General features: G+C 38.2%; 2 protein-coding genes and 1 long non-coding RNA gene across 3 annotated transcripts; 1 reads left to right on the top strand and 2 right to left on the bottom strand.

Annotated features, from left to right (window-relative positions):
- Positions 1-1768: 1768 nt before the first annotated feature.
- LOC106942183 (complement component C7-like) lies at positions 1769-8575 on the top strand. The gene is made up of 18 exons (XM_015025391.1): positions 1769-1869; positions 1998-2059; positions 2195-2273; positions 2369-2510; positions 2593-2737; positions 3014-3152; positions 3793-3936; positions 4049-4292; positions 4777-4890; positions 4982-5148; positions 5230-5458; positions 5563-5737; positions 5875-5962; positions 6316-6448; positions 6535-6723; positions 7015-7114; positions 7206-7390; positions 7487-8575. Exons 1-18 carry the CDS (start codon positions 1834-1836, stop codon positions 7669-7671), a joined length of 2556 nt encoding a protein of 851 aa, XP_014880877.1. The 5' UTR covers positions 1769-1833; the 3' UTR covers positions 7672-8575.
- Positions 8576-9190: 615 nt separating this feature from the next.
- LOC106942184 (regulator of G-protein signaling 7-binding protein A-like) lies at positions 9191-19808 on the bottom strand. The gene is made up of 6 exons (XM_015025392.1): positions 18712-19808; positions 16783-16949; positions 12685-12815; positions 12183-12324; positions 10799-10869; positions 9191-10182 (listed from the first exon to the last, which is right to left on the bottom strand). The coding sequence occupies exons 1-6, from the start codon at positions 18859-18861 to the stop codon at positions 10091-10093; spliced, it is 753 nt and encodes a 250-aa protein (XP_014880878.1). The 5' UTR covers positions 18862-19808; the 3' UTR covers positions 9191-10090.
- Positions 19809-22973: 3165 nt separating this feature from the next.
- LOC106942182 (uncharacterized) lies at positions 22974-24102 on the bottom strand. The gene is made up of 2 exons (XR_001423572.1): positions 23712-24102; positions 22974-23622 (listed from the first exon to the last, which is right to left on the bottom strand). It is a non-coding gene; the product is annotated as an uncharacterized LOC106942182 (long non-coding RNA).
- Between the last annotated feature and the right edge of the window lie 6 nt (positions 24103-24108).

Genomic DNA, 24108 nt, shown 5'->3' with positions numbered 1-24108 from the left:
TTGCCTTCAGCAGGACCAAGCCTATCATTTCCATAACAACAGAAACAGTTTATTTTTGGGGCTGGCACATAAACATATCAATTTCCATTTATTAACTGGATCAATATTGTGCTGTAAAACATTGGTGAATCTCCGTGACTAATTTTAGAAAAATAGTATATAACCCTAACATTTTTGTGTAGAAAATAAAAAAAACTACAATGTGTGCCCCATTGCATTTGTTTTAATCTCTTTCCCTTATTTTTTCTCTCTTGCATTTGAAAACTCAAATTGTATATCTAAATTGTAAACAAAACTCTGTCAAAAGTGTACAGTCTATGAGATTTTGCAGCACATTTTTAACACCAAGCTTTACATTAATATGACATCCTAAAATTGAAAGCGTGAAAAATGGCTCCGAGAGTTACTTGTCAAAATGAGGAGCAGCCAAAATAAGTGCCAGGCAAGACAACCTCGCCTCTCCTGTAGCCTCACTAAAGAAAAATAAATAATATAAAAATCCATTTAGGTCTGAGTATTGCCAGCTAGTGTGTGATGAATATGCACAGTATGTCACCCTGACTGCACTAGCCAAATTTAGAGAGGGCTGAGGATAATACAGACAAATATGGCAAATATACCAAGCTGGATTAAAAAAAATAAAAAAAAATACCAGTGGTTGTCACATAATTAAGCATTTATCTTTTATCATTTATAATTTATAAATGTCAACAAGCTGGTTAAGCTGATAGAATGGGTCATCTTTTGTTGAGTTATGCAAAATACAGGCAGGTTTTTGTTTAGTTTAGTAATGCACATTTTTTTAACCACGAAAAGAAAAGCATCTCAGACCTCTGTTGCCCTCCAGTGTTTGTTAAACTAAATCGCAACTAATAATATTTATTAGCAAGTTATAGTTTCCTAAAAATATATAAATAAATAAAATGCCAAATTTAGTTTAAAATAACTACAACAACAAAAAAAATCAGCAATATAACAATAAAACAATAACATACAAAACATTAACCTAACTTATAATAAAGATAAATGCTAACACATTAACATTCTTCAGCTTTCACTGGTTCAATTAGCAGCCAAGAGTCAAAACAATTATTTTAGAGCTTCCCGAAGTTAGAAAAAAAAATGTCTGGCTACAATTGTTGCCAGTGGGAGTGAATGGGTTAATGCTGTAATATGTCCCAAGCACCCAAAATTCTGAGTAATAGAGAAAAAAAAATGAATTTCATGTGAATAACATCCTAGAAAACTATTATACTTTATAATTCAAAAACCTGTAGAGAACTGTAGCCCTAACGTGGGAACAGACAAGAAGCTGTTTTTCAGCTGCTATTCAGTTTAAGTGGTGCTCAGTTTGAAGAGTCAAAAACTCTTTTCAAAATTTAACCCCATCATCAAACACTGATGGATGATTACCTATGGACTATTTGGATCTGCTAAGGAAACAAATCTTTCTTCAGGCAGATATTTTGTTTTTCAAAGTCATTGTATGTGAAGGGGAAAGTTAAAATAAACACTGGTTTTCTAGAGACCCTGAAAGAACATAGAGGCCTTCATTTAAACAACTCCATATTTCCATAGTGAGATAATGTTACTGAGTAAACTCGGGATTTGGAAGGAATCTTTGCACAAGCTTTTTGGCTGGAGAAGCCACCAAACTTTTTTTTTTTTTTTCATCAAATCGAAAGAAGCACACACATTCTTCAGAAACAATCCTTCCCCCTGTCATCCACCCCCACATACTCTTCCTTATGAAATAAACTGAATTCCATGGGGCATCTTCCCAGCAGTGACACTCCCCTTAAATATACTTACACAGTGTGAAAGCCTGCACACATGTCGCCTGTTTGCTCAGCTTCGAACACCATGAAGGCAAGTATAACTACAATTTCTAGTTCTTGACGGCTGTTCTTGATAAGCACAGATGTTTAGCATTTGATTGCGATCTTAACAAGAATGTGCATTCTTTTCATTTTTGTTTTTTATGATTCTCTTGTTAGAATATTGTGCAACTCTGTGCAACAGTTTCGCTGCTGTTCCTGACCCTGCACTCGGCCAGAGTGTAAGTTTATTCATTCTAATGTTTCACTACAAATCCATGGTGATAAAAAACAAACAAACATGATGTGTTGCCGTTTTTATTTTTTTCACTTACCTTCAGTGTTCTGAGTTACTAGATTTTAATTATGTCTGTAAGGTTCTGTGTGCAGCGTGTTCACTGCCAGTGGGGGCCTTTTGGAAGCTGGTCAGCTTGTGATCCCTGCACCAAATTGCAGGTTTGGAGAAGTTTTAAATACTTTTGCTAATTTGGTTCCCCCATCTGCAAAGGGTTGTAACTCATAAAGCTGATTTTTGTCATTTCACGTCATAGACAAGAAGCCGAGCCATGGCTGTCTATGCTCAGTTTGATGGGAACCCCTGTGATGGGGGCCGCACTGAGACCAGACCCTGTGAAACCACGCAAGCCTGTCCATTGGATGATGGATGCGGAGACAGATTTCGTTGTCGATCAGGTTGCAAATAAACTTTACTTTAAACAAAATACAAAACAAAATACAGTAACCCTTAAATATTTGTTTTTTCTTTTATCTGCAGGGAAGTGCATTAGCAAGTCTTTGTTGTGTAATGGAGATCAGGACTGCGAAGAAGATGGACTAGATGAGAGGGACTGTCCGGTTCAAAAGTTCATCACGTGTGAACATACGGTTCCCCCTCCTCAAGTAGAGCTACTTGGGAATGGGTCAGTGAGAAACCTTTGCAGAGATACATTTGCATTTAACGATCTGAAAAAGCACAACATGCCTATGCATTCCCATGCTTTGTCTTTTTGGACATTTTGTCACTTTATAACCACAAACTTCGGGATTTTATGCGATAGACCAACACAGAGACCACTTTCAAAACCATTTACAAATATAATCTTTAAAAAGTGTATCATGCATGTGCATTAAGTTGCATTTACACTAATATTCCTAAATAAAATCCATTTCCACTAATTGCCTTTTTCCCCCTGTAGGTTCGATGTGGTATCTGGAAAGAGCAGAGGAAGTGTCATCAACACTAAGAGCTTTGGGGGCCAGTGTCGATCTGTCTTTAGTGATGTCCACAAAACCATTTATCGGCTTCCCCTCAGCGCTATTCAGTACAACTTCCTGGTTAGTAGAAGAATCAGGGCATTGGTTGGGACGATGGTGGCATTGGTGGTAGGAGTTTGTCCCGCGATTGGTGGGTTGCCGCTGGCTCAATTCCAACTTTGTCTGCCTCCTGTAGCTTGCCATATTCAGTGTGTGGATGAATGACTGAATGTAGTGTGAAGTGCTTGATAAACGCTGTACAAGTCCAAACCATTTACCTTTGAACTCTGTCTCTTTCAGTCGTGTATCACTCAATGAGTAAAGTCTGGCGTCATGTAAAAGATTCAGAGCAAAAAATGATTGATAATTGGGTTTCTGTCATTCTTTCACTTTATCACAGGTGGAACTTCATACCAACATGGTTCTTTTCTGGCATATATTTTGAACAGATTTATTATCCTTTCTCCTGTTGTGTTGTACAACTATTCCCTTCAGTTTGCAGACCTCACTTCTATAAACAAAACACATAGATCCCTAAGTGGTTTGCACAAGTCTCTGGTTAGGATGAATATTTTATTTCTGCAAAAGGAGATTGGTCAAAAAGCTACCCACTTCTTTCATCTATCACTTGAAAGATTTAAACTATATGGAGAAAGTTTTTTTTTTTTTTTTCAAATATTTGTTTATCTTGATATTATTATTAATCCTGTTATTTTCTCAGGTTACAGTCCAAAAGGATTTCAGTGATGAGATGTTTACCAGCCAATGGCACTATGCAAAAGATATTGTCAACAGACAGACAGTAGCCGGGACAACAAGCGGACATCGTAATTATGACTTCCATGATAAACATGACACGTCTCAAGTACGTTGGACTCACATTTTTGCTTTTCAACAGGAAATATTGTTGAAAACTCTAAACTAAACCCATGATTAAAAATGATGTTCATTAAATGACATTTTTTCTTTCTCTATAGACTAGAAGGATTGTGGTGTTAAAGAATGAGATAGAGGTAGCTCAGTTCCAAAGCAACTCTCCCAAGTACCTTCCAATATCAGAGGAGTTTTGGAAGGCCCTGGCCAAGCTCCCCTCTGTTTACGACTACTCAGCCTACAGGAAGATTTTGGAGAGGTTTGGAACACACTACATATCTGAGGGAAGCATGGGGGGCTCCTTGAACTCCATCGTTTCAATCAATGAAGAAACTGAAAATCGCATCAGTAAGGATTTTCAAATTTCCAAAAACAGTTTAATAAACATTTATTATTTTTCTCTGAGACCGGTTAAAAGAAGGTTAACGGAAATTTTGCTTGGTGGTAATTTTGCGGCAGGGTTAAAACACTTGCAATTTGCTTAGGTGACTAAGTTGATTGATATTGACTTTTGGTCTGAAGTAATCACACTTTATCTGATCACTCATCACAGCAATCTGGAATCAAGCTAAGTTTGTTAAAAATATGAATATGATGTCCACTATGGATCTATAATAACTTCAATTCTTTTGGCATAATTTCCTTTTCAAGCCCTCTTTTAATTTTTACTTGCCATGTTCTTCTGAAGCAAATTAAGTTAAGTAGTCTGTCATGAACCTTTGCAGGAATTGAACTGAAGAAAATTGTAAATTAGTGCAAAAAGAAACTTTTTGGAAGAAATTAGAGGTAGTTTAAATGACTGCATTTCCCTCTCTTTTTGTCTGTTTTAAAGAGAGTGAGAGGTTCGACAATCACGAATGCGAAAGGAAAAAACGTTGGATTCTGTTCTTTCCTATCACGAGAGTGGTTTGCACAACATCTACAGGTTCAAGGACATGGCACAGTGGTAAGACTTTTGCTAATTTTTCCAGCTCATAAAGAAATCTAAATATGCTAGATATTGCCTTTTTCTTATCCATAAAGGTGTTTTGAAACAGATACCAGCACGTCTGACAATAATGCAAAAGTGGAGGTGCAGGGTGGAGGTCCATCACACATTGCAGCATTAGAGAAAATGCAGCTTGATGATGCAGACAAGAACTGGGAATTGTACTCAAATTGGGCTGACTCTATCACGTCATTACCTGTGGTCATAAAACAAAAGGTGAAGGAAACAATGTCCTACCTTATTTAAAGAAAGGACTCTTCTCTTTAGTTTGACCCTCTAACTCTTTTGTTTTGATAGCTTCGACCTCTGTCAGAGCTGGTTAAGGAAGTTCAGTGTTCTGGAGTTAAGAGACTCTTCCTGCGTAAAGCCATAGAACAATACCTGTATGAGAGCCATCCCTGCCACTGCCAGTCCTGCAGAAATAATGGCCTGGCTGTCATGGATGGAGACAAATGCAAATGCATCTGCAAAACTGGCACATCAGGGCTGGCTTGTGAGCAAGGAGTTGAGGCAGAGGGCCAACCAGGTGGCTGTTTGTTTTTCATACAATTTAATTTACTATTTTACAATTGCTTCTAAAATGAAATGCTATAAAGGCTTTTATTTTTCTCTTGCACCCGTTAAATGAAGGTGTGATCCATGGTAGTTGGTCCTGTTGGTCTGCCTGGTCTTTGTGTTCTGGGGGTCGAAGTTCGCGTAGTCGCTCTTGCTCTAACCCTTCCCCTCAGAACGGCGGCCATCACTGTATCGGAGAATCAACTGAGACCGCTGGCTGTGAAGAACAAGAGGACCTGGAGTACTTAAAGTCAGAGCAAACACTAGTTGCAATGTGCAATATGAATTCATGTATTTGTAGATGTTCATTAAATGATTGTAATAAGCTAACCTTTTAGGGAGACAGTGTTTTGTTGAATGCAGCTTTTTATTTTAACATTTCCACAGAACCATGGAGCCTCAGTGCTTTGATCAAACTCTCCCAGAACTTCAGAAGTGTGTGACTCCACCCAATCTGATCAACGGCTACATCCTGGTAAAGATGAAGCTATATTACTGTACAACGAGGAGCAAAGGAAAAGTGGAACTCGAACAAAACTCATAGTGCTGTCCACATCGAGCCTAACCCTTAATCTACTGAGTCCAAGTTGAATGTGTCATTGAACCAATGTCATGAATAGGCTTGAAAACTATTGCATTACAGTTCAGAAAAATTCAATCTGTAATCCAACTCCCTCTGCAGGTGCTGTCTCCCTTTTTACACTTTTTTTTTATTGAAACAAATATTTTGGCCCAACTTGCGTCTTTGCAGGACAGCTTCTGTTAATTGCTCCAACATGGATTAACTAAGTAAGCTTATAACCAGAGTTCTCCAATCACATTGCACAGGATCCCAAGGACAACTACTATGTGGGTAACAGAGTGGAATATAGCTGCACCGCCGGATTTTATCTTGTTGGTATCAGCATCCTCCAATGCAATGCTGATCAAACCTGGTCTGCAAACCCTGGGCTCTGTGCAGGTAGCTATATTTGTAATAAATGTGAAGTGCAGTATCATAGTTAACTAACTGCTGAATTATCTCCGTGTTTGCTTTTCCCCTACTAGTTTCAGTGTGTAAGCTTCCTCCACTTGCAGAGGATGTCGTAGCATCTCCTTCACAGGAGGCTTATCATCTGGGAGACTCTGTTAGCTTCTCCTGTCCACATGGTCGTTCATTAGATGGTGAAGCTACGGCTATTTGTGATTCCAGTTTGAATTTTTCTCCAGACCCAGCTCAAACCAGGTGCATCCAAGGTATTGTTGTCCCCCTATTTTATCTCATCTGTGCATGTAACTGTTCTCCAGGTTCTTCACCACTCAAAGCTTTATGGGCTTTATGTGATGAAAAAGCCACCATTAAAAAAAAAAAAACTCATATCAAGAGAGCCAAAACAGTCAATAGGGTGAATACCTATTATTGGCACTGTATTCAAAATGATGGTAGATTGCTGAGACATGACACTTTACTACAGTTTAGAGTACAGAAGTGCTTTTTACTTATTTTTGTTCTTTACTGTCAATGGGGGAAAAAAAAAAATCCCACAGCTGAAAGAAGCCAGAAGCCCACTGCTTCCCCAGCACAATGCAAACAATGGCAGAAGTCATTTAGAGGAAAATGTGTCTGCAGAATGCCTCCTGAGTGCAGGTATATTTGCTGATCTAACCACCACTGTGATTATCTAGCATTTTGCTTGCAAGCTGGCTATTATTTTTCTTCATTTTTTTTTAATTATCAGTTCTTCGCTGGAGTTGTGTGCCATAAGTCCATTAGATGGACAGTTTGTTCTCTTGACTGTGTGCAAGATTCAGGCAATCAAATGTATTGGGAAAAACCTTGAGATAGCAGACGACAGCAACTGCAAGTGGCCACAGCGCAGCAACACAGACTGCACCAGATGTCACATGTGGGAAAACTGTGACGGTGAGAACATAGAAGCTCACAAACAATTGAAAATCATCCCTGGTATTTTTAGGTTTTCATCAATCATCCCTTTCTATTCTCACACTATTTTGTCAGCCCAAACCAATCAGTGTCGCTGTAAAGACTCAGCAGACTGCTTGATTCCAGGAGAAAGCGTGTGCATCCGTGTTGGTGAGGACGCAACGATTGCACCACAAACCATGAGCGAGTGTGAAGCAGGACTTCGACGATGCAAAGGGGAGAAGGTGACGGTTGTCAGTATCCAGCCATGTGCTTCCTAATACCTCCCACTCATGCTATTGTTTATCTGCCTTGTGCTTCAGCGGCATTTGACCAGTTGCATACTGCGGAAGGGTTGGCTTGGAAATAAAATGTATTAATTTCCAATCGTTTCAACAAGCCAAATGCATGAAATTGCTCCTGACCATCAATTCATGTGGGCAGCAGCCTAAGCAGAAGCCCAGATGTTTCTGTTTAATTATTACACATCAGTGGTTAAGTGACTGTTGCAACACATGCTTCTTTTCCTCATGTTTCAACACATAAATGCCTTATAGACATACCAAGATACTACATGTAGCATGTTTAAAAACATCGCAAAAGCTTAAAGGGTCAGGAGGAAAACTGACAACTGCATCTTCTAATTTCTTCTTTATTTTGTTCTATTTCCTTTTTTGTTTTGTTCAATAAAACATTTAACTTACATTGTTTAAAGTGCTTTTAATTCCCAGTCATGAAGCATTTTGTGTATGGTTTATTCCTCACTAATTGACACTTTTAAAGACTCCTGATCAGAATGCATTAAACGGTCTCAAGCAGTTACTCTGAATGTAATGGAAACATTGCATTTTGATCTGCATGTTTTGTAAACACAACTGACTGTCATATGAAATTGAAGTTCTTTACCTGAGAAAAGAAAATGTAAAAATGTTCCTTAAAATCATCATGTAAATTCCACTGTTGGGATTTAAAACTGAAATGTATTTTAAGAGATTTGCTCACTGTAACTGACGGTGTAGACGCTCCCTGCTGGCAGAACACACTCCTGCTGGCGGTCTATTTCTACCACTGGCTCGCTGCCTTCTCATACGGTGAGCCCATGTGTGTCAGTACGTGCTTGTGTCAGACTCGCATGGAAATGATATGCGTATGGAGTCATATTCAATAAATTAGAACACGTGTTTCAGTGAGGTTTCTTTGTCAGAGAACAAGAGTTCTGCCCTCTCATATATAATTAAAGCGTCAAATTAATTTTCTCAGGAAAATAAAAATAAAAAGTGTGTCTATATACATATCATAGGCACTTAATAATTAGTGTGGGCTTCTTCTGCAAAAAACTACTGCATCGAGGCAGCATGGCGAGGACTTCATCAGTCTGTGGCACTGTTAAAGTACTAAGGAAGTCCAGCCTTCAGCTTATCTGCATTATTTACTTAGCTTTCTCCAGATCGCTGATGCATGCCCACTGTGAACAAGGAACCTGAGAGCAAAATAAGTACAGATAGAAAAACTAAAACAATGCAAATAAGTATACATAACAAAACAAAGCAATTTTCCAGTTACACAATTACACCAAAAAATATCCCAAGGGTCATGACAGCACCTAATAGGTCAGATGCCATTATGTATATATCAACAGAAATGTGCAGTTACTTTTGTAGCAAAATGACATATGATACATATATTCTGTTCATGTATTTGTGTTCACAATAAACCCCTTATAGTCTTTCAATTTTGTTTCTCTGTCTCCACCCTATGGACATTTTGATGTATTACTTGTAAGACAAGTGTGACACACCATTTAAGTGGTTTCAATAACAAAGTTTTATTAACAATGTAAAATGACCTGTTACAGCTTTTATTATCACATTCTCCTTTTCCATTATACCTCAGTTAGTACAAGATCCTCCCTCATTTACTACCCCAAAACAGGTTCTCTATGCTAACCACCTCCAGCTTTGAAAATAATTAAGAGCCTTGCGTAAAGAGTATGTGTATGTACAAGTCTAACGTCTTTATAGATAGATATTGTGTGCAAATAACTTTTCCTTTGAATAATGTCTCATATATTCCATTTTGAAGCTGGATAGTTTAAGCTGAGTACAGGTTCTTGGTTTATGGAAGACTAAATTAAGTACAGTAAGAACAAAAACAGCAAGAAACAGAAAACAGAGACTGTAATACACAACAACTTTTCTGCACAAACCTGTCATCTAATATTTGACAAAGGCATCCCACCATCTCTGGGCGTTTGGCCTTTGATTCTTCAGATCGCTTTTAGTCATATCACATTATTTCTGACAACACAGACATTTAAATTCCCTTTTTTTGAAACATGAATCCTTACTTCACTCATTCGGGACTGTGATATTAATCAAACAATGACATTGTTTCATGTAAGCTCACATTCTTTTTTTTTTTTTTCAAATTAGACAAGCAGCTGATTTATTTACTAAAAAAAGAGAGAGAAAAAAAAGCTGCAAAATATCTTAAAATACATGATTATGGTGTTTTATTTTTATTACATTGCAGTTACAATTCTCCTTTGTATTACAAAATAAAATTATAAAATGGGCAGCCTTTAAAAAAAAGAGAATACATTTGAAAGTGGCAGTAGTAGATCGGTGGGAGACACGAGTGGTGACAGACAGTGGGTGATGGTGTCTTTGTTGTCGCCTCCTATGTTAGAAGGTGGGGACTTTAGCTGGTTACCAGACAACAGAGCCCAAAGAAACGCCTTTTCCTCTGTCGGACAAGAGGGTAGGGAGTCAGGTTCAGCAAGCTGCTGTCATCTGGAGAAAAGAACGCATAATTACTTTTTAACAAAGGCAAAATAAATGAACATAAACACATTTAATTGTTACCTAGACTAGTTTATGGATGATAGTCGAAGTGATCATAAATGTCTAGATAATATAACTTAAAAAAAAAAAAAACAACAGTTAAACATTTCATTACAGTTGCATAATCTTGAAGTGGGAATGTTATATTTTGTAGATTGTTATGAATCCTGAGTCATCTCTTATGCTTTATTTTCTGAAACTTACTGTGTAGGTTCACTACAGGCTTTATGTCTGGGAACTGAGATGACTGAGAGTTAAGGAAATTGATTTTGTGAGGCAGCCCACAGCATCATGGATATGCTCTGGTATATAGTCACACAAACTATAATGGCTGTATTTGGCATATTTTTGTATGCAATATATAAATATACAATGTATATTTACACACCATATATAAAGTTTTGAATATATCATACCATTTGTATACAGTGTAGGCAAGGAAATCCCATCGTTCTTTACCTATTAGGACTTCTCAAGATTATATGGATAGCATTTTTATTTTTATTTTCTACTGAATAAAACTTGGTGTCCATATGCCTTAAATGAGGCGTACTCTTTCCCTTACCTTGGTTCTTCAGTGGTAAAGGCATTGTCTCCCTGAGTTTACTTAGAAGGTTCTTCATATCTCTCATGTCCCTGTAAAAATACAAAAGTTTGAGTAACTGAAATGTGGAACTTAAAATTGAGCTTGAGCGCCGTTTGAATTTGAACGATTCTGGTTCCACTTATGATTCCGGTTCCAAACTATTCTCAATTCCGATTCTATTTAGAGACAGAGTAAAAGAAGTCAGGATGGTTCAAAGGAGCTACATATAACCATTTGTCTGGTTAAAATAGTCTCAACTTCTCCATTTTTACTTTTCATGAACTTCATTAGGAATTATTTCCTTGAACTACTTCCAACTCTATAAATATCACACATATGTACTTGAATATACAGTAAATGTTTTGAATTCTTTTCACAGGGGTGAACTTTTACACATATGTCTCTGATGCTGCAGGTTACTGAGTTCCTGCTGATTTTCTGGTGCAGAAAATCAAACAAACAAAAAAGAACAACTGTGAATGGAGTCAGGCAGTCCTGTGCTATAGGCTGGGTAGTCAAAGCCGGAGGAGGAAGCAGCAGCAAAGGAAGTTTGACGCAGTACCTCAAAGACAGACCACTCTATTATTCCAAACCATGTCTCCGTTATCACATTATGGTCGTTCTCTCTCCTTTGTACAACATATTTTGGCTGCAAATGCTGAATGGGCCAGACTGGACAGCTCTTTTATTAAAGTGAAGCCACACTCATGTTTTGTTCAATTCTCGAGAGCCAACCCAACTTAAAATAGCCTCCAGTTTTCTTCAGTTTCCTTCAATCACATCAAGTTGAAGTTTTGAACACCTACTCGAAAAATTTGTTGGCAGAAATTGCAATTTTAGTAAATTTTGCAGAACATTTTTAATAAAAGATTGTCCTCAGTTTTTATTGTGTATCTTCGGTTGTGGATTTGATTACATTGTTAAAATGAATATTCAACATCCATATTAAACCACCGGACATGCTGTGAAAACATCTGCTGATTCCTCTATGACTATAACTGGACAAAGATTTTAGTTTTGAAAAAAATCCAGTGAGCATGAATCACTTCTTTGCAGTATTATAAAGAATATCCTAAAGTCCTTTCGATGAGGCTTTTCATAGGGTAGACTTTATCAGCTTGCTCCTTGTGTAAAACAGGTCTCCCACTAAACAACTTTATATAACGTCTTTGAAAACCTTTTTCTCATTTACATTTAAATTAGTTAAGCATACAATAAATTAAAAAATCACAGGGCTGCTTTGTATATGTTTTCGAGTATTATTTCTTTACTTTGTGTCTAAATGTGAGGAGAGTTCTGAAGGCCTACGTAAAAAAAAACATAAAAAGTTCAGGTTGTTCTCAGAAAACATTTTTCAACATACTTTTCAATGTTTTCTATATCAGTGGCCACCAGCCAACAGAGCTGAGGACAATCAGTGGGTGAAGAAGAGGTGTCCTCCAGGATGGGGATGTCAGAGTCTTCCGTCTTACTGTCGATTCCAGGAGGACAACATGAATCTTTACCTAAAGCACAAAGACAATAAGTTTGATACGATTTATTTAATATCCAAAATGTAAAAAATCTGAAAATGAGAAAGCCGATGAAGAAAAGTTTGCAATCTGATCCCTTATCATTTATCACCTTTAGCTTATATTAACTTCTAGCTAAGTTCAAGGTTAACTAACTAAACCTTCAGTTAAGTTAATGCAACATAAGCTAAAGGTGGTAATTGGTACAAACATAAAAAAAAACTACAAAATTCATTCTGAAATACTAAATAATATATTTGCTTCATACTTTATGGTTAATTATCTCAAGTTTTTTTTTTTTTAAACTTGATTTTACGTTACCCATTAACCGCCATGCAGTCTATGTGCATTAACCTTTTCTATGGAGCTGCAGGGATCCCAGCAGGCAGACAGATTTCAGCATCTCTGTGATGTACATCTCCAGACAGCACTGCAGCTGGATGAAAAGCCGGCAGATCTCAGGGTGGATTTCCCCGTCCTCTGGCCTGAAATGGCAAATAGTGAAAGCAAAAAGAACATTATTGGCTACAGCCGACAGTTATGCCATTTTAAAGGTCTTGGAGCAATATGTTTATGGGCACTCTATGGTATTCTGTAACATAAAGAAGCAGCAGGGAAAGTCAAAAGCTACATATTGTCATATTTGGAGAGCTGAAAACAGAACATGAGAATATGAAGGTGTCATTGCAGAATGTGTAAAGGCTATGCTTAAAGAATTCACGTGTCCCATATCACTCTGGAATGTTAGAGTATTTATCCATCCATATGGATAGCATGTCTCTTATGCATCAAAAGTTAGACAAATTTTATTTTAGAGCAGTAGTTAATATATTTTAAAACCTAATAGTAGAGTCTTAATGAGTTCCCTGATGTTTATACTCATCAATAGATGTTTTTTTCTCCTTTATCAATTACTTTGTTTTTTTGTTTTGTTTTGTTTTTTGAAGAAAGACATTTTTGATGTTTTCCACACCATTTTGAACTCCAATCCATTGCTACTGACAATATGGCTGCCGCTTATTTTATGTCTATCCTGTGTGTAAATGACTGTATCATCAGCATACATTTGAACATCAACATCATTACCAAGCACAGATGAGAGGTTGTTATACAAACTAAATAACAGATGCCTCAAACGTCTCCTTTTGACACCTCAGTAGTGCATTGTCCCGTTAGTGATGCAGCATCATCTAGGAAGACACTGAGAACACCTATCATGGTAGGATTGTAGCAAGGCAGTGATAGCTGTGAACGGTTTGAACCAGGTCAACTTAAAATATTAACTCACAGTAATGTTGGCACAGCAAAAAGCTTACAGTAAGTTTTTTGTCTTTGTCCAGGTCTTTGACATGGGTTTTTGTCAGGGTTTGACAATAGATCCAAGGATGTTTAGAAAAAAAAAAAAAAAGGTTAATGTTATCAGTAGTAAGTAGCCTCCAAAAAAATTGCAGTATCATCTCTTTTCAGAAGGTGAAACAGCAGGAAATAAAGGTTCTACTCATTTTCAATGTTTATAGCTGAAAAATATGCCGGAAAAAAAAAAAAAGTTTTCTGCATTACTCAGCTAATTATTTAATTGTGGGCTTTGAGAAAATGATTATAAAAGTTTGTCGATGTATTTTCTGTCTAGAAGTAACATCTTTATTCAACCATTTCCCATACCTGCTATCTCCTGTGGTCAATGGACAAGAGGTGGAGAAGAAACTGGACAGGATGGCAAGTCTATCACAGGGCAACCAAATATGCATCCTCACTCACTCTTGAGGGCAAGTGAGAGGTGCCAATAATTTTAACATGCACGTTTTCTTCCTATTTGAAGCAACTGGACTATCTTGAGAATATTCATGTTTGCATGGACAAATGTCTCATAGAAAGATGTTTTCACCTTCCTGCAACAAATCAACTCCACTGGCCAGTCCTGATTTAAAGTATCCAGTTGATATTAAACCAAGATTAGTAATAATCAGTGGCTACTAAATATGTGAGCATTTGTAAAGCTAAAGCACCAAACTGTTAATGAAAGGTTTTATAAATGTTGAAAGATGAGAAATGTAATGATCTAAGAATCAAACAAGCTAAATTTATATTTCTCTAGTAAAATGCTAATTATAGTGCAAGCTCATTAAAGGATTTTACAGACCAATCACAGGCAGGCAAGAATATGGGGTGTATTAGAACAATAAACTTAATACTGGGGCCTTTCCAACATTCATTGGACATTGGCAACGACATTGAACTACAGACATCCTCTCCTCTCACCCACCACTGGCTGCAATCTTTCCAATTGTTGTTTAAGTAAGTTTGATGGTGCCAAGGCAGCTGGCATCTTACGCCTCAGAGGATCTTAAAATCCCCCTCATCCACTGGCACAAGTATTGAAGGGAACCGCTCATCAAACGAGGCCTTTTCAGCTTTCTGTTACCACTATTTCTCCAGATTTGTTTTAAAGTGTACATTTATAATAAAAATGTACTCTGAGGCAACAAAGAGGAAACTAATTTAAACTGTAACCACTTAGCATTGATGTTTCCTATACTGCATCCATGATATTATTAGAAAAAAAAAGATACCAAAGAATTGTATTATAATGACCACTTAGGAGAGAGGAAAATAAGCAGAGCTATTCCTTACAGAATCACAGAACAAAGAAACAGCCAATAAAATTAAGTCAGAACTAAGCATAAAATGTATTAATGTACTAAATGTATTAAAAGAATGGGGGGGGGGAATCATTGGATTTACACCATTGATAATATCTTCTCAAATATTCATCCAGGGAAGCATCCCACTGCCACTCCACTTTGTGCATTAGCCACAGCTAAATGGAAGTGATCGGTTACAGCGTGGTGTGGTGATCGTTTCCTGGAAAAGCTCTTCCGCTTGCAAATTACAGATGATTTTTAAAAGCTGATCTCATGTTCTGTTTTTCCCTCAAACTCAGTGTGTTTAATGGAGTGGGCTAATGCTTGCATGTTTATAGAGCAGAGGCTGCTCAAGATTGTCCTGGGTCCTGGCCAGAATTTTAGTCAGGGCCTCGTTTCCACTAAAGCCCGTCATCCACCGGAGAACACAGGAGCAATACATTTTAGTTTTAGTTTTTACAAGCTTGATTATTTGTGTGTCAACACCCTTAAATTTTGTGGTTTAATATTAAGTCGGGAGGAAAATTAACTTTGCGACAGACTGGCGGAACTGTCCAGGGTGAACCCTACCTCTCGCCTGGAACATTAGCTGGAGAAGCACCAGCACCCCTTCCGACCCCACTAAGGGACAAGGGTGTCAAGAAAATGGATGGATGGATGGATGGAAAATTAACTTTATAACAAAATGTTTTTGTTTGCCACTCATATTTTAGCTAAGACGTCCTGACGCGTGTATATTATTACTATTTTTTATTCTTTACACGGGCGTCGTATTAGTTTTACAACCAATATTAAACTTAGATTTTTATTTTTTATTTTTTTTATCCATTAATGACCTCAGACCTTATTTAACTGGACTTTTAAGTGTTTGTTTGAGTGGCATATCCTTCAGGTCATTCAGACATCTTTTGTTGGATGTTCCAAGGACTGAGCTTACACTATGGGATGGTGGCACCCATGACCGGAAATTAACTTTCTTTTGATTTTTGTGCTACTGCTGAACCAGGGCTTTTCAAAAGCTAACTAAAGATGCATTCACTCAGATAAGCTATTAAGCACAAACCTTTTAAACATTTAGTTTTTTTGTGTTGCCTTTTTAAAGGTTATTAATTTATTGTTATGCTTAATTGGATGTTTGCAGCCCCCCATAAATCAATCAATGAAATAATTACAGTATATGTGTTTTTTTTAACTGCAAATATTTTTCATCTTACTGTTATTGTGGTCTAAAGTAGAAGTCCCAAACCCTGATACTCAGACTTGCATGTTTTTGATGTTTTTGTTGCTGCACACCTGGCTCACATGAATGGGTGATTAACAATTTGAGAAACACTTTTGCATGGAAAACAGAGACAGTCGTAGTGTGTAAAATAAAGAAGCTCCTTGTCTTATGTACATTAAGGTAGTGCAGTTTGCAAACTAAAAACAGCATTTCTCTTCAGCTGGCAACTACAGGCTCTACCTAAGTTTTAATAAGTCTTCTGAAATTTTTATCCTGAAATTTTTAAACTGCTTAATATGTGTGTTTAGTTTTTAGAAAACATGACAATAAATTTGATGTTTTCATTTGTAGTCAGTGTGAGATGTCTAGCACATCTACAGGCCAGAGGGACCAAAAGCAGCTGCTTAGTTCAGTTATGCCTTATCCTGTCTCTGTTACAGGAGCTGAGGTAAACGAAACAAACCTGCCAACAATCTTGACGCTTATGCAAACAAGGGGTTTGCTTTGAAGAAAAAAAGTAAACCACTTTCCAAATTCCGACAGTGTGGCATGTTTGATCGTTTTCAGCACCATGGACAGCAAACTCACCCTGAAATCAAGGAGAGACTCTGGTGTGCCGCCCTTGCCATTTCGCAGCCTTTGGTTCGGGTCTTCAGCATGTCGGCCCGCAAAGTAGGACAGTCAACAGTGATTTCACCGATGGAGATGACCAGCTCACGGTACAAAGCCACAAGTGTGTTGAATTCTTGGACGATCTGAGTTAAATTGAGACAAAAAGGATCATTAATCTGAGCTTCAAGTGACACATTAAACAGCAGCACATCAGAATGGTGACAAAAAATATGTCCTTGACTACAATCTCGTGTCCAGTGGTTATAACTAATGGGGAGACAGGGGGGACACTTCCTATACCACAAAACCCCTCCATACAGACAGGCAAACCGTTTTATGAAGGAATTAAAGGAAAGAGTGCATAGTTGTTTGCTAAGTTGATCTCTGCGTTGTCCTTTTCATGATGTATGCTAGTGAACCTCAACCCTGGTCCTCAGAGCCCACTGCCCAATGTTTTAAATGCCTCTCCACTCCAGCACAGCTGACTCAAATTACCTTTTTTGTATGCCTGCAATTGTTACAGAAGCCTGTTAATCAACAATTCGTTTAAGCTAGGTGTGCAGTAGCAGGGAAACACCTAAAACAGGATTGGGGACCTTTGCTGCATCCTCCCAATTACAGGCAGCCACCTCACATCTCCAACCCTAAAATGGATAGATGAGTATATGCAATGGATGGACGGTTATTTTATAAATTTCCAACAGAAGTTTTAAAAAGCAAGCTTAAGTTTGCATGATTTGCATTGGTGGATTTGTATTCCAATATGCCACAATTTGAAAAATATGACATTGTGACCCCACATTTAGCCATCCGCTCCACCCCAAGCACAGATGGAAAACAACAGCAACTATAAGCAAATGCTCCTCTGCTCCTTCTTTTTTATAAACATCTATTTTCATGACCATGTTACAGCACTGCATTCAGGTCTGGCATAGTTACTACAAGATTTCGGTCCCTTTTTTTGTATATGGGTGCAGACATGCTAGGAAATTATATTGTGATTTAAAAGAAAAAACCTTTCAACAAGAGGTTATTTCAGAAAAAAACTCTGTTTTGTTTGGATAGTATAAACCTTGAAGGTAATGTGCTCGTCACTATTAATCTGAAATCTGCATCAACACTATAAAATTGTGGGAGTGGGGCAGCAAAAGTGACTCATGGACCAGCACCTCCTTGAGAAAACTTGTGCTCCTGTCCTGTCACTGCAGCAGAAAAGTCTGAGATGTTAAACCCGAGTAGCGGTGGAAAACGAGCTGCAGTATGCAAACGAAAAAAAAATGTGCAGACTTGTACATCTGCAGTTACAAAGTCAGGAAAACGTGACTGAAGATTTGTGAAGCATCGCCATTAGAACAGCCTATATAGACAAGAGTGAGTGCACCCATATATAATATATATCCTGGGGGGTGAACTCGTGTTTTATTTAATTTGGTTGCCTGAAGAAATAAGATTGGTGAGCGTATTGGGGCACAGGTATTTTTGCTCGTGTTGTACATCCTGCCTGAAAACGAGAAGACTGCATGACGATCGGCGATGTATGGCAAAGGCTTGATCATTTCTGTTAAAACACAAGGTAGATGTGCCATGATTATGAACATCTGCACATATGTTCATGTAATTCAATCAATTCTTTAAAATTCTCAGCAAATCAGCTCCAAATCATAAGCACCTATCTCTTTTCCACACTCTAAATGCAAATCACACAGTCCGTCTGCACGCCGAGGTGTTCTGTTTGGCTTAAGTGTAAATGCATACGGCTATTTTTAGGCAGACCTGGGTAAAGTCACTCATTTTTGCGTGCTAGATGCGCAGGATATTCAATTTTCAAACAGCAAAAGAAATCTTGGCACTCGTTTTTTTTTTTTTTTTTAGCGGCTTGCAGACACTGACGTGCCGCAGACCTACCATTCTGCAGTCGGCCACGGCGCGCTGGGCTTTGCGGGTACTCTCGGTGCTCTCCCTCCGCTGCGGGTCTCGGTACGGAGGCTTGCCGATCTGGAAGATGTTCCCGGCGGATCTGGGGCGGTTTTTGCGCCCATTCGATGCAGAACTCATGCATACACATCCACGATTAAAACAGCCCCAAAACGGAACGATTCTGTCCGACTCCAGCCACAAATATTTCTAATGATTAAAAACTCCTCCACCGCTGTTCCCCTTCTACCTCACCACCATGCACCCTTTGCCGTTCACCTTATTCTCTCCTTATAGACTCAGTTCACCTTCGACAACTGAAGCTCGATTTATTCTTATTGCTCTTTGTCGCTACCTTTATTTATTGTAGGAGAGGGAGGAGGGGAGGGAAATCCCAGACGAGCCTAAGGGCGCAGGAAAAGTAGAGGATGAGCGCCTGTGGCTCCTCTCCGCATTGCTTTGACTGCGTCGGGGCTCAAGTCACCTTCACTCCCGCGCCGCTATAAAGGTGTATAACGAGGACTCTTCACACCCGGCTAGGAGTCCAGTTTGCAGAAGCGTCCTTTCTGACGCACAGATGTCAGATCGCATTCACGGATGGTCTCCAAATGCAACCATTTTTTATGATTGCGCGTTTCCATCAAGCACCGGGCGATTAAAAATATTTTCCTCTGTTCTGTGCGGACCAAATAACGCCGTCTGCGTGCGCTGAGAATAAAGTCGCAGCCTACACTTTGAGCTTCTGTGTAGGAGAAAATATGAAACTGATCCCTGGCGTCGGAGTTCCAGTCCGGCTCCGAGTGTCTTTTTCTTCTTCTTCTTCTTCTCCTTCTTCTTCTTCTTCTTTGAGTGCTTCCTCCCAGTCGGGCGGGCCTATCTCTAACCTTGGAGAGGCAGAACGAAGATGAGCACTTGCTACAGGCCTGACGTGGCTCTGTGGTTGGCAACACTGCGCGCCCGTGGGACGGGAATACTAATAGGGCCCGTTAACCAGACTCTAGCAAACCTTGAAAATAAAGATTATTGTCCATCAAAAACGCTGCGAGCTCTGTGAGGACTGAACTTGATCACTATAAACTTTTAAACTGAGCCGAAATTTACTTTTTGTGCTGTGATCTACAGGTGCAACTCTGTAATTTGGAATATTATCAAATGTCACAGAGTTACGCCCTCCATGGGGAGGGCATTGAACAGATGCACATGGCTGCACAGACTGATTGCGCACAGGTTGCTTTATCCGGATACATTAATGGAAGGTTGAGTGGAAGGAAAAAGGGAGATGAAAATGTGCAGAAGCAACAGGAATAATCAACAAATCTTCAAAAATATGGTGACATAAAACCCATTTAAGAGTAGGTGAGAGTTATTGTACACTATATTAACATTCAAAAGTTGAATTTCCCAAGTTCCAAATCAGAAAAGCAGTAAGAAGGTTCAGTAATGCTAAAATTCTGACTCAGAAAGTTGGAGCTCACCAAGCAACCTCAAGGCTGATTTTCAATTTTACTGCATAACCCCTAACCCCATCTATCTGAAATATAATGAGGGAGGCCAGTATAAAGAAATGATTAGCATTACATTTGTATCTCTTGTGATATTTTTTCCAGCTCCTAACTCCGATTCCCAAAACTCTAATATTGCTTCCCGTGGACTCTACTCAGTGACGCACAGGTTACCACACACATGCATACCCATAACACTGGGTAAGACTTCTTTGTTTTCCTCAAATCCCAAACCAGATGTTGGAATCATCTTAGGAAGAAAAGTGTCTGGCTCGTTTACTGTACAAGCATAATAACGGAAAACTGAATGGAGGGATTTTTGGTTGATTTTGGGGAGGTTCTAACTTTGAGTGTGGCATGTGTGTGGCAGTGCCACACGCATGGAGAAGTACCATTCTGCAGCCTTGACTTCTCTCTCCAGGTGAATTTACAACAAATCACATCTCACAATTCACATGGTATCATCAGAAACCCTTTTGGATTATTAAGCTACATTGACCAAAATGTTGAGTTGAGCTAAGCTTACTCATATGTCCTAAACATCTTCAGGAAACAAGAGCAAACAGTCCAGTTGCCTTCTACTTACTGTAAGTACTGTAAAGATCACCATATCCTGGATGACAGAGAATCTTCTCCAGTCTGCTTGCGGTGAAGCCTTAACTTGTATCCCCAGGCAACTTACACACATGGTTAAGGTGAAAAAGAGTTATCTTTTTAGGAGGGTGTGAATATTGTTTAGGGAAAGTGTTGCTGTGATAATCTCACAGAATATTGTGAGTATTAATCCAGAGGTTCTGGTGTCTATCCAAGGGGGAGAAAGTTATGAAGAGAGAATTAATACAGCTGGATTGTACGTCAACAAAGTTTCTGCCCCAGAATAATAGATGTTTGTTCCAACCCCACGGCTAGGAGCTTTGCTTCTCTGTTAACACTCACACACAGCAGCAGAAGCATCAACCACACACACACACACACACACACACACACACACACACACACACACACACACACACACACACACACACAGACTATAGTGTTTTATCACTGTGAATTTCATAGAATGAAATTAGCAAATCCTCATACATCATCAACTAGGTAGAACAATGATGAACGATGAGAGACCTGTAGTTACCAAGCCGTGAGTCCTCATTAAATTCGCAATGGAGAGAAGTATTTTTCTGATCTCTTCTCACTTAAACGAACATGCTTTTTTTTATTTTTTATTTTAAGTTCAACACTATTCACACCTTAAAGTATGTGACCAAAACCATTCACACATTGGCAGCATTAGGTGACACATTTGGATCCTCTAGTGACAATGACCCAAAAATGTTATCGAATAGAGGGTATGGCACAGGGACTCTTTTGATCTTGATGCTCTCAAACAGTGAAACTGTTCTGACCATAAATTATGTGCCTGATAGTTCCAACCCATGTTTAGAACTGAATTATTTGTGTGAGAATTGTGATGTCTTCTAGAAACCAGAGAGGTCCAGTTGCCTCCAGTTTAAGCATGTAAGATTTTCAAGACATGGATGAAAAGCTGAAAGAAAAGCTAAAGAACTAACTACTATTAGCTATTCAAGAAACTAAAATATTCTGGAATTGTTAGAATTGCAATTGTGAACTTTTACAAACAGCAGTAATCAATCACTAACTTTTGTATGGAAATGTCCTAATGTGGACTCTGAGATCAGTATTTGTAAGACATTTTTCCATTCTTCGGTGGAGTCTGGCGACGGCAGGCACTTAAACTCCATAATAAAAGTATGATTTTATCTTTTTTTTAATCTTTTTCTTTTTTTTTCTTTTTCCAAAATCTCTTTCTCTTTCTTACTGTTTATTTAATGTCACATACCGTTTTTATTTTGTTTCTTAATTATGTAAAGCACTTTGAAATGCCTTGCTTCTGAAATGTGCTATACAAATAAAATTTGATTGATTGATTGATTGATTCTTCAACATGGAAATGCTAATCTCTGAATAAAAACAGAGTAGACATTTGAAACATTCATTTAAAACAATCAGTGCTAAATAATAAACATGTGGGTGTTTTTTGTTGTTTCTTTGATGTTCAGGCTTGAAACAGCAAACTCTCTTAAAATAATATTATTTCACATATATTTTTATGATCAAATTAGCCACACACTGAGCACTGCACCAAACATGGATAGTGGCTACATAGAAAATAAAACAATTATATAAGCTTTACATTAATGCATACATGTAAAAGTGATCAATATGGGTCAATTTCTTCTCTCACAGAAGGAAATTATCCTGTCAAACATTTGCTTCCTGTTAATGTATCTCAATTTATTGCAGGCTTTCAGTGGTTGTTTGGTCCTTCTTGGACAAACAACCAAACCGCAAAAAGAAGAACGTAAATGTACTGAATCAATTAGGAACTACTTTCAGTGTACACAGTAGTGGCTTTTCTGCAGACATGTTGCTATGTGGTTGTGAATTCAAAGGAAAGGCTTTCAAAAGAAAAATAGAAATGTTTTAGTCGTGACACCACATAAGTAAACAAACCACCTGCTTCGGATGTTATCATCCCATAGAATGGCGATTATCAGTGGTTATCAGATCTTACCCATTCTTTTGCTAAAGGGTATTATCTGTGCTACCATGTTGAAACTGTTGAAGTGCAAAAGTAATGAGTTCAGCTAACATGCTCACTGATGTGTTGGTTTCATACCCAAATGTTTCTCTAACTATTTAAAGCACTCACATTTGACAGAATATCTATACATACAAAAGCTTTTATTGATGCATTGTGCATTTATCAATTGTTTAAGACAAACTACAGGAAATGCTAACATTGACAGCTTTCTGATAAACAGATGTCACAAATACTGTGACCAAATTAGAAGTGTCTTTTTTGCAGTCCCAGTGATGCATAATACATTTTGAAAAAACATGTTTAATGACAGATAGCACAACACAAACACATCTCCAATAAAAGCTTCTTTTACATTTTAGCTGCAAACAGAAGTGAATGATTTCACAGACTTGAAGATGTTGCACAATGGAGATCCATGAACTCTAATAAGCCAGAAACTACTTATATCATATGTAGGACAGTATCTTCGAACATACAGATTTGAACACTTTGGACAGCGAGTCACCCTCTCATTATTCCAGCAAAGAACCAAGTAGTACTATAAGACAATTTTTTCAACGTTAAACATGTTAATGTTTCACCTTCGCTCTGAAAGACATAACAAGGCTCAACTTCTGGGAGTCTGACAATGACGACACAAGTTTTTCTTGAAGCCACATGCCAGGTGTGACCACTGCTCACATGTGTTGCAACGTCGCCACTCACGCCACTTCTTCTTGGCATTTTTTTTCTCATCACTGAAAAGACAGTGGCAGATGTTGCAAACATTCGTAGTATCTAAATAAAGAAAAAGAAGTCATTTATTGACAAATGTCGTTTAATCAACATAAAAGAAGCATAATGCATTAATTTATTTAAATGCATACTATCTGAAGTCGGTTCTCTTGACAGCACTTCCGTCAAACCCATAGGCTCTGTTATGCTCTGCTCATCTAAAGACTCTTCCAAGACCTGATCTTTTAGTGTATCCCATAGGCTCAGCTCCTTCCTTTTTGCCCTGGTATACGCGGTCCCTTCTTCCTTTGAGTTTTCAGTACAAATATCATCTGATGCGGGAAAAACAGTGTTGGTGTCAGATGAGCCTGCATGTGACGGAATATAGGAATATTTCTCCCGAGCACCGATGGTTTTCCGAGTTAGTTTTATTTTTTTGGTCCTACAACGGACACTGCTCTTATATTTAGGCATGGTTCTAAAGTGGGAGAGAACAGAAGGAAGACAGAGATACTGTAACACCGAGAAGCATAAAATAATAATAAAAAA

This window comes from Poecilia latipinna, unplaced genomic scaffold (assembly GCF_001443285.1).
Source record: "Poecilia latipinna isolate Pla-1442-1.1 unplaced genomic scaffold, P_latipinna-1.0 Scaffold4091, whole genome shotgun sequence".
Lineage (NCBI taxonomy): Eukaryota > Metazoa > Chordata > Actinopteri > Cyprinodontiformes > Poeciliidae > Poecilia > Poecilia latipinna.
Note: the sequence above shows the minus strand (reverse complement) of the source record. Positions and strands in the feature narration are given on the sequence as shown.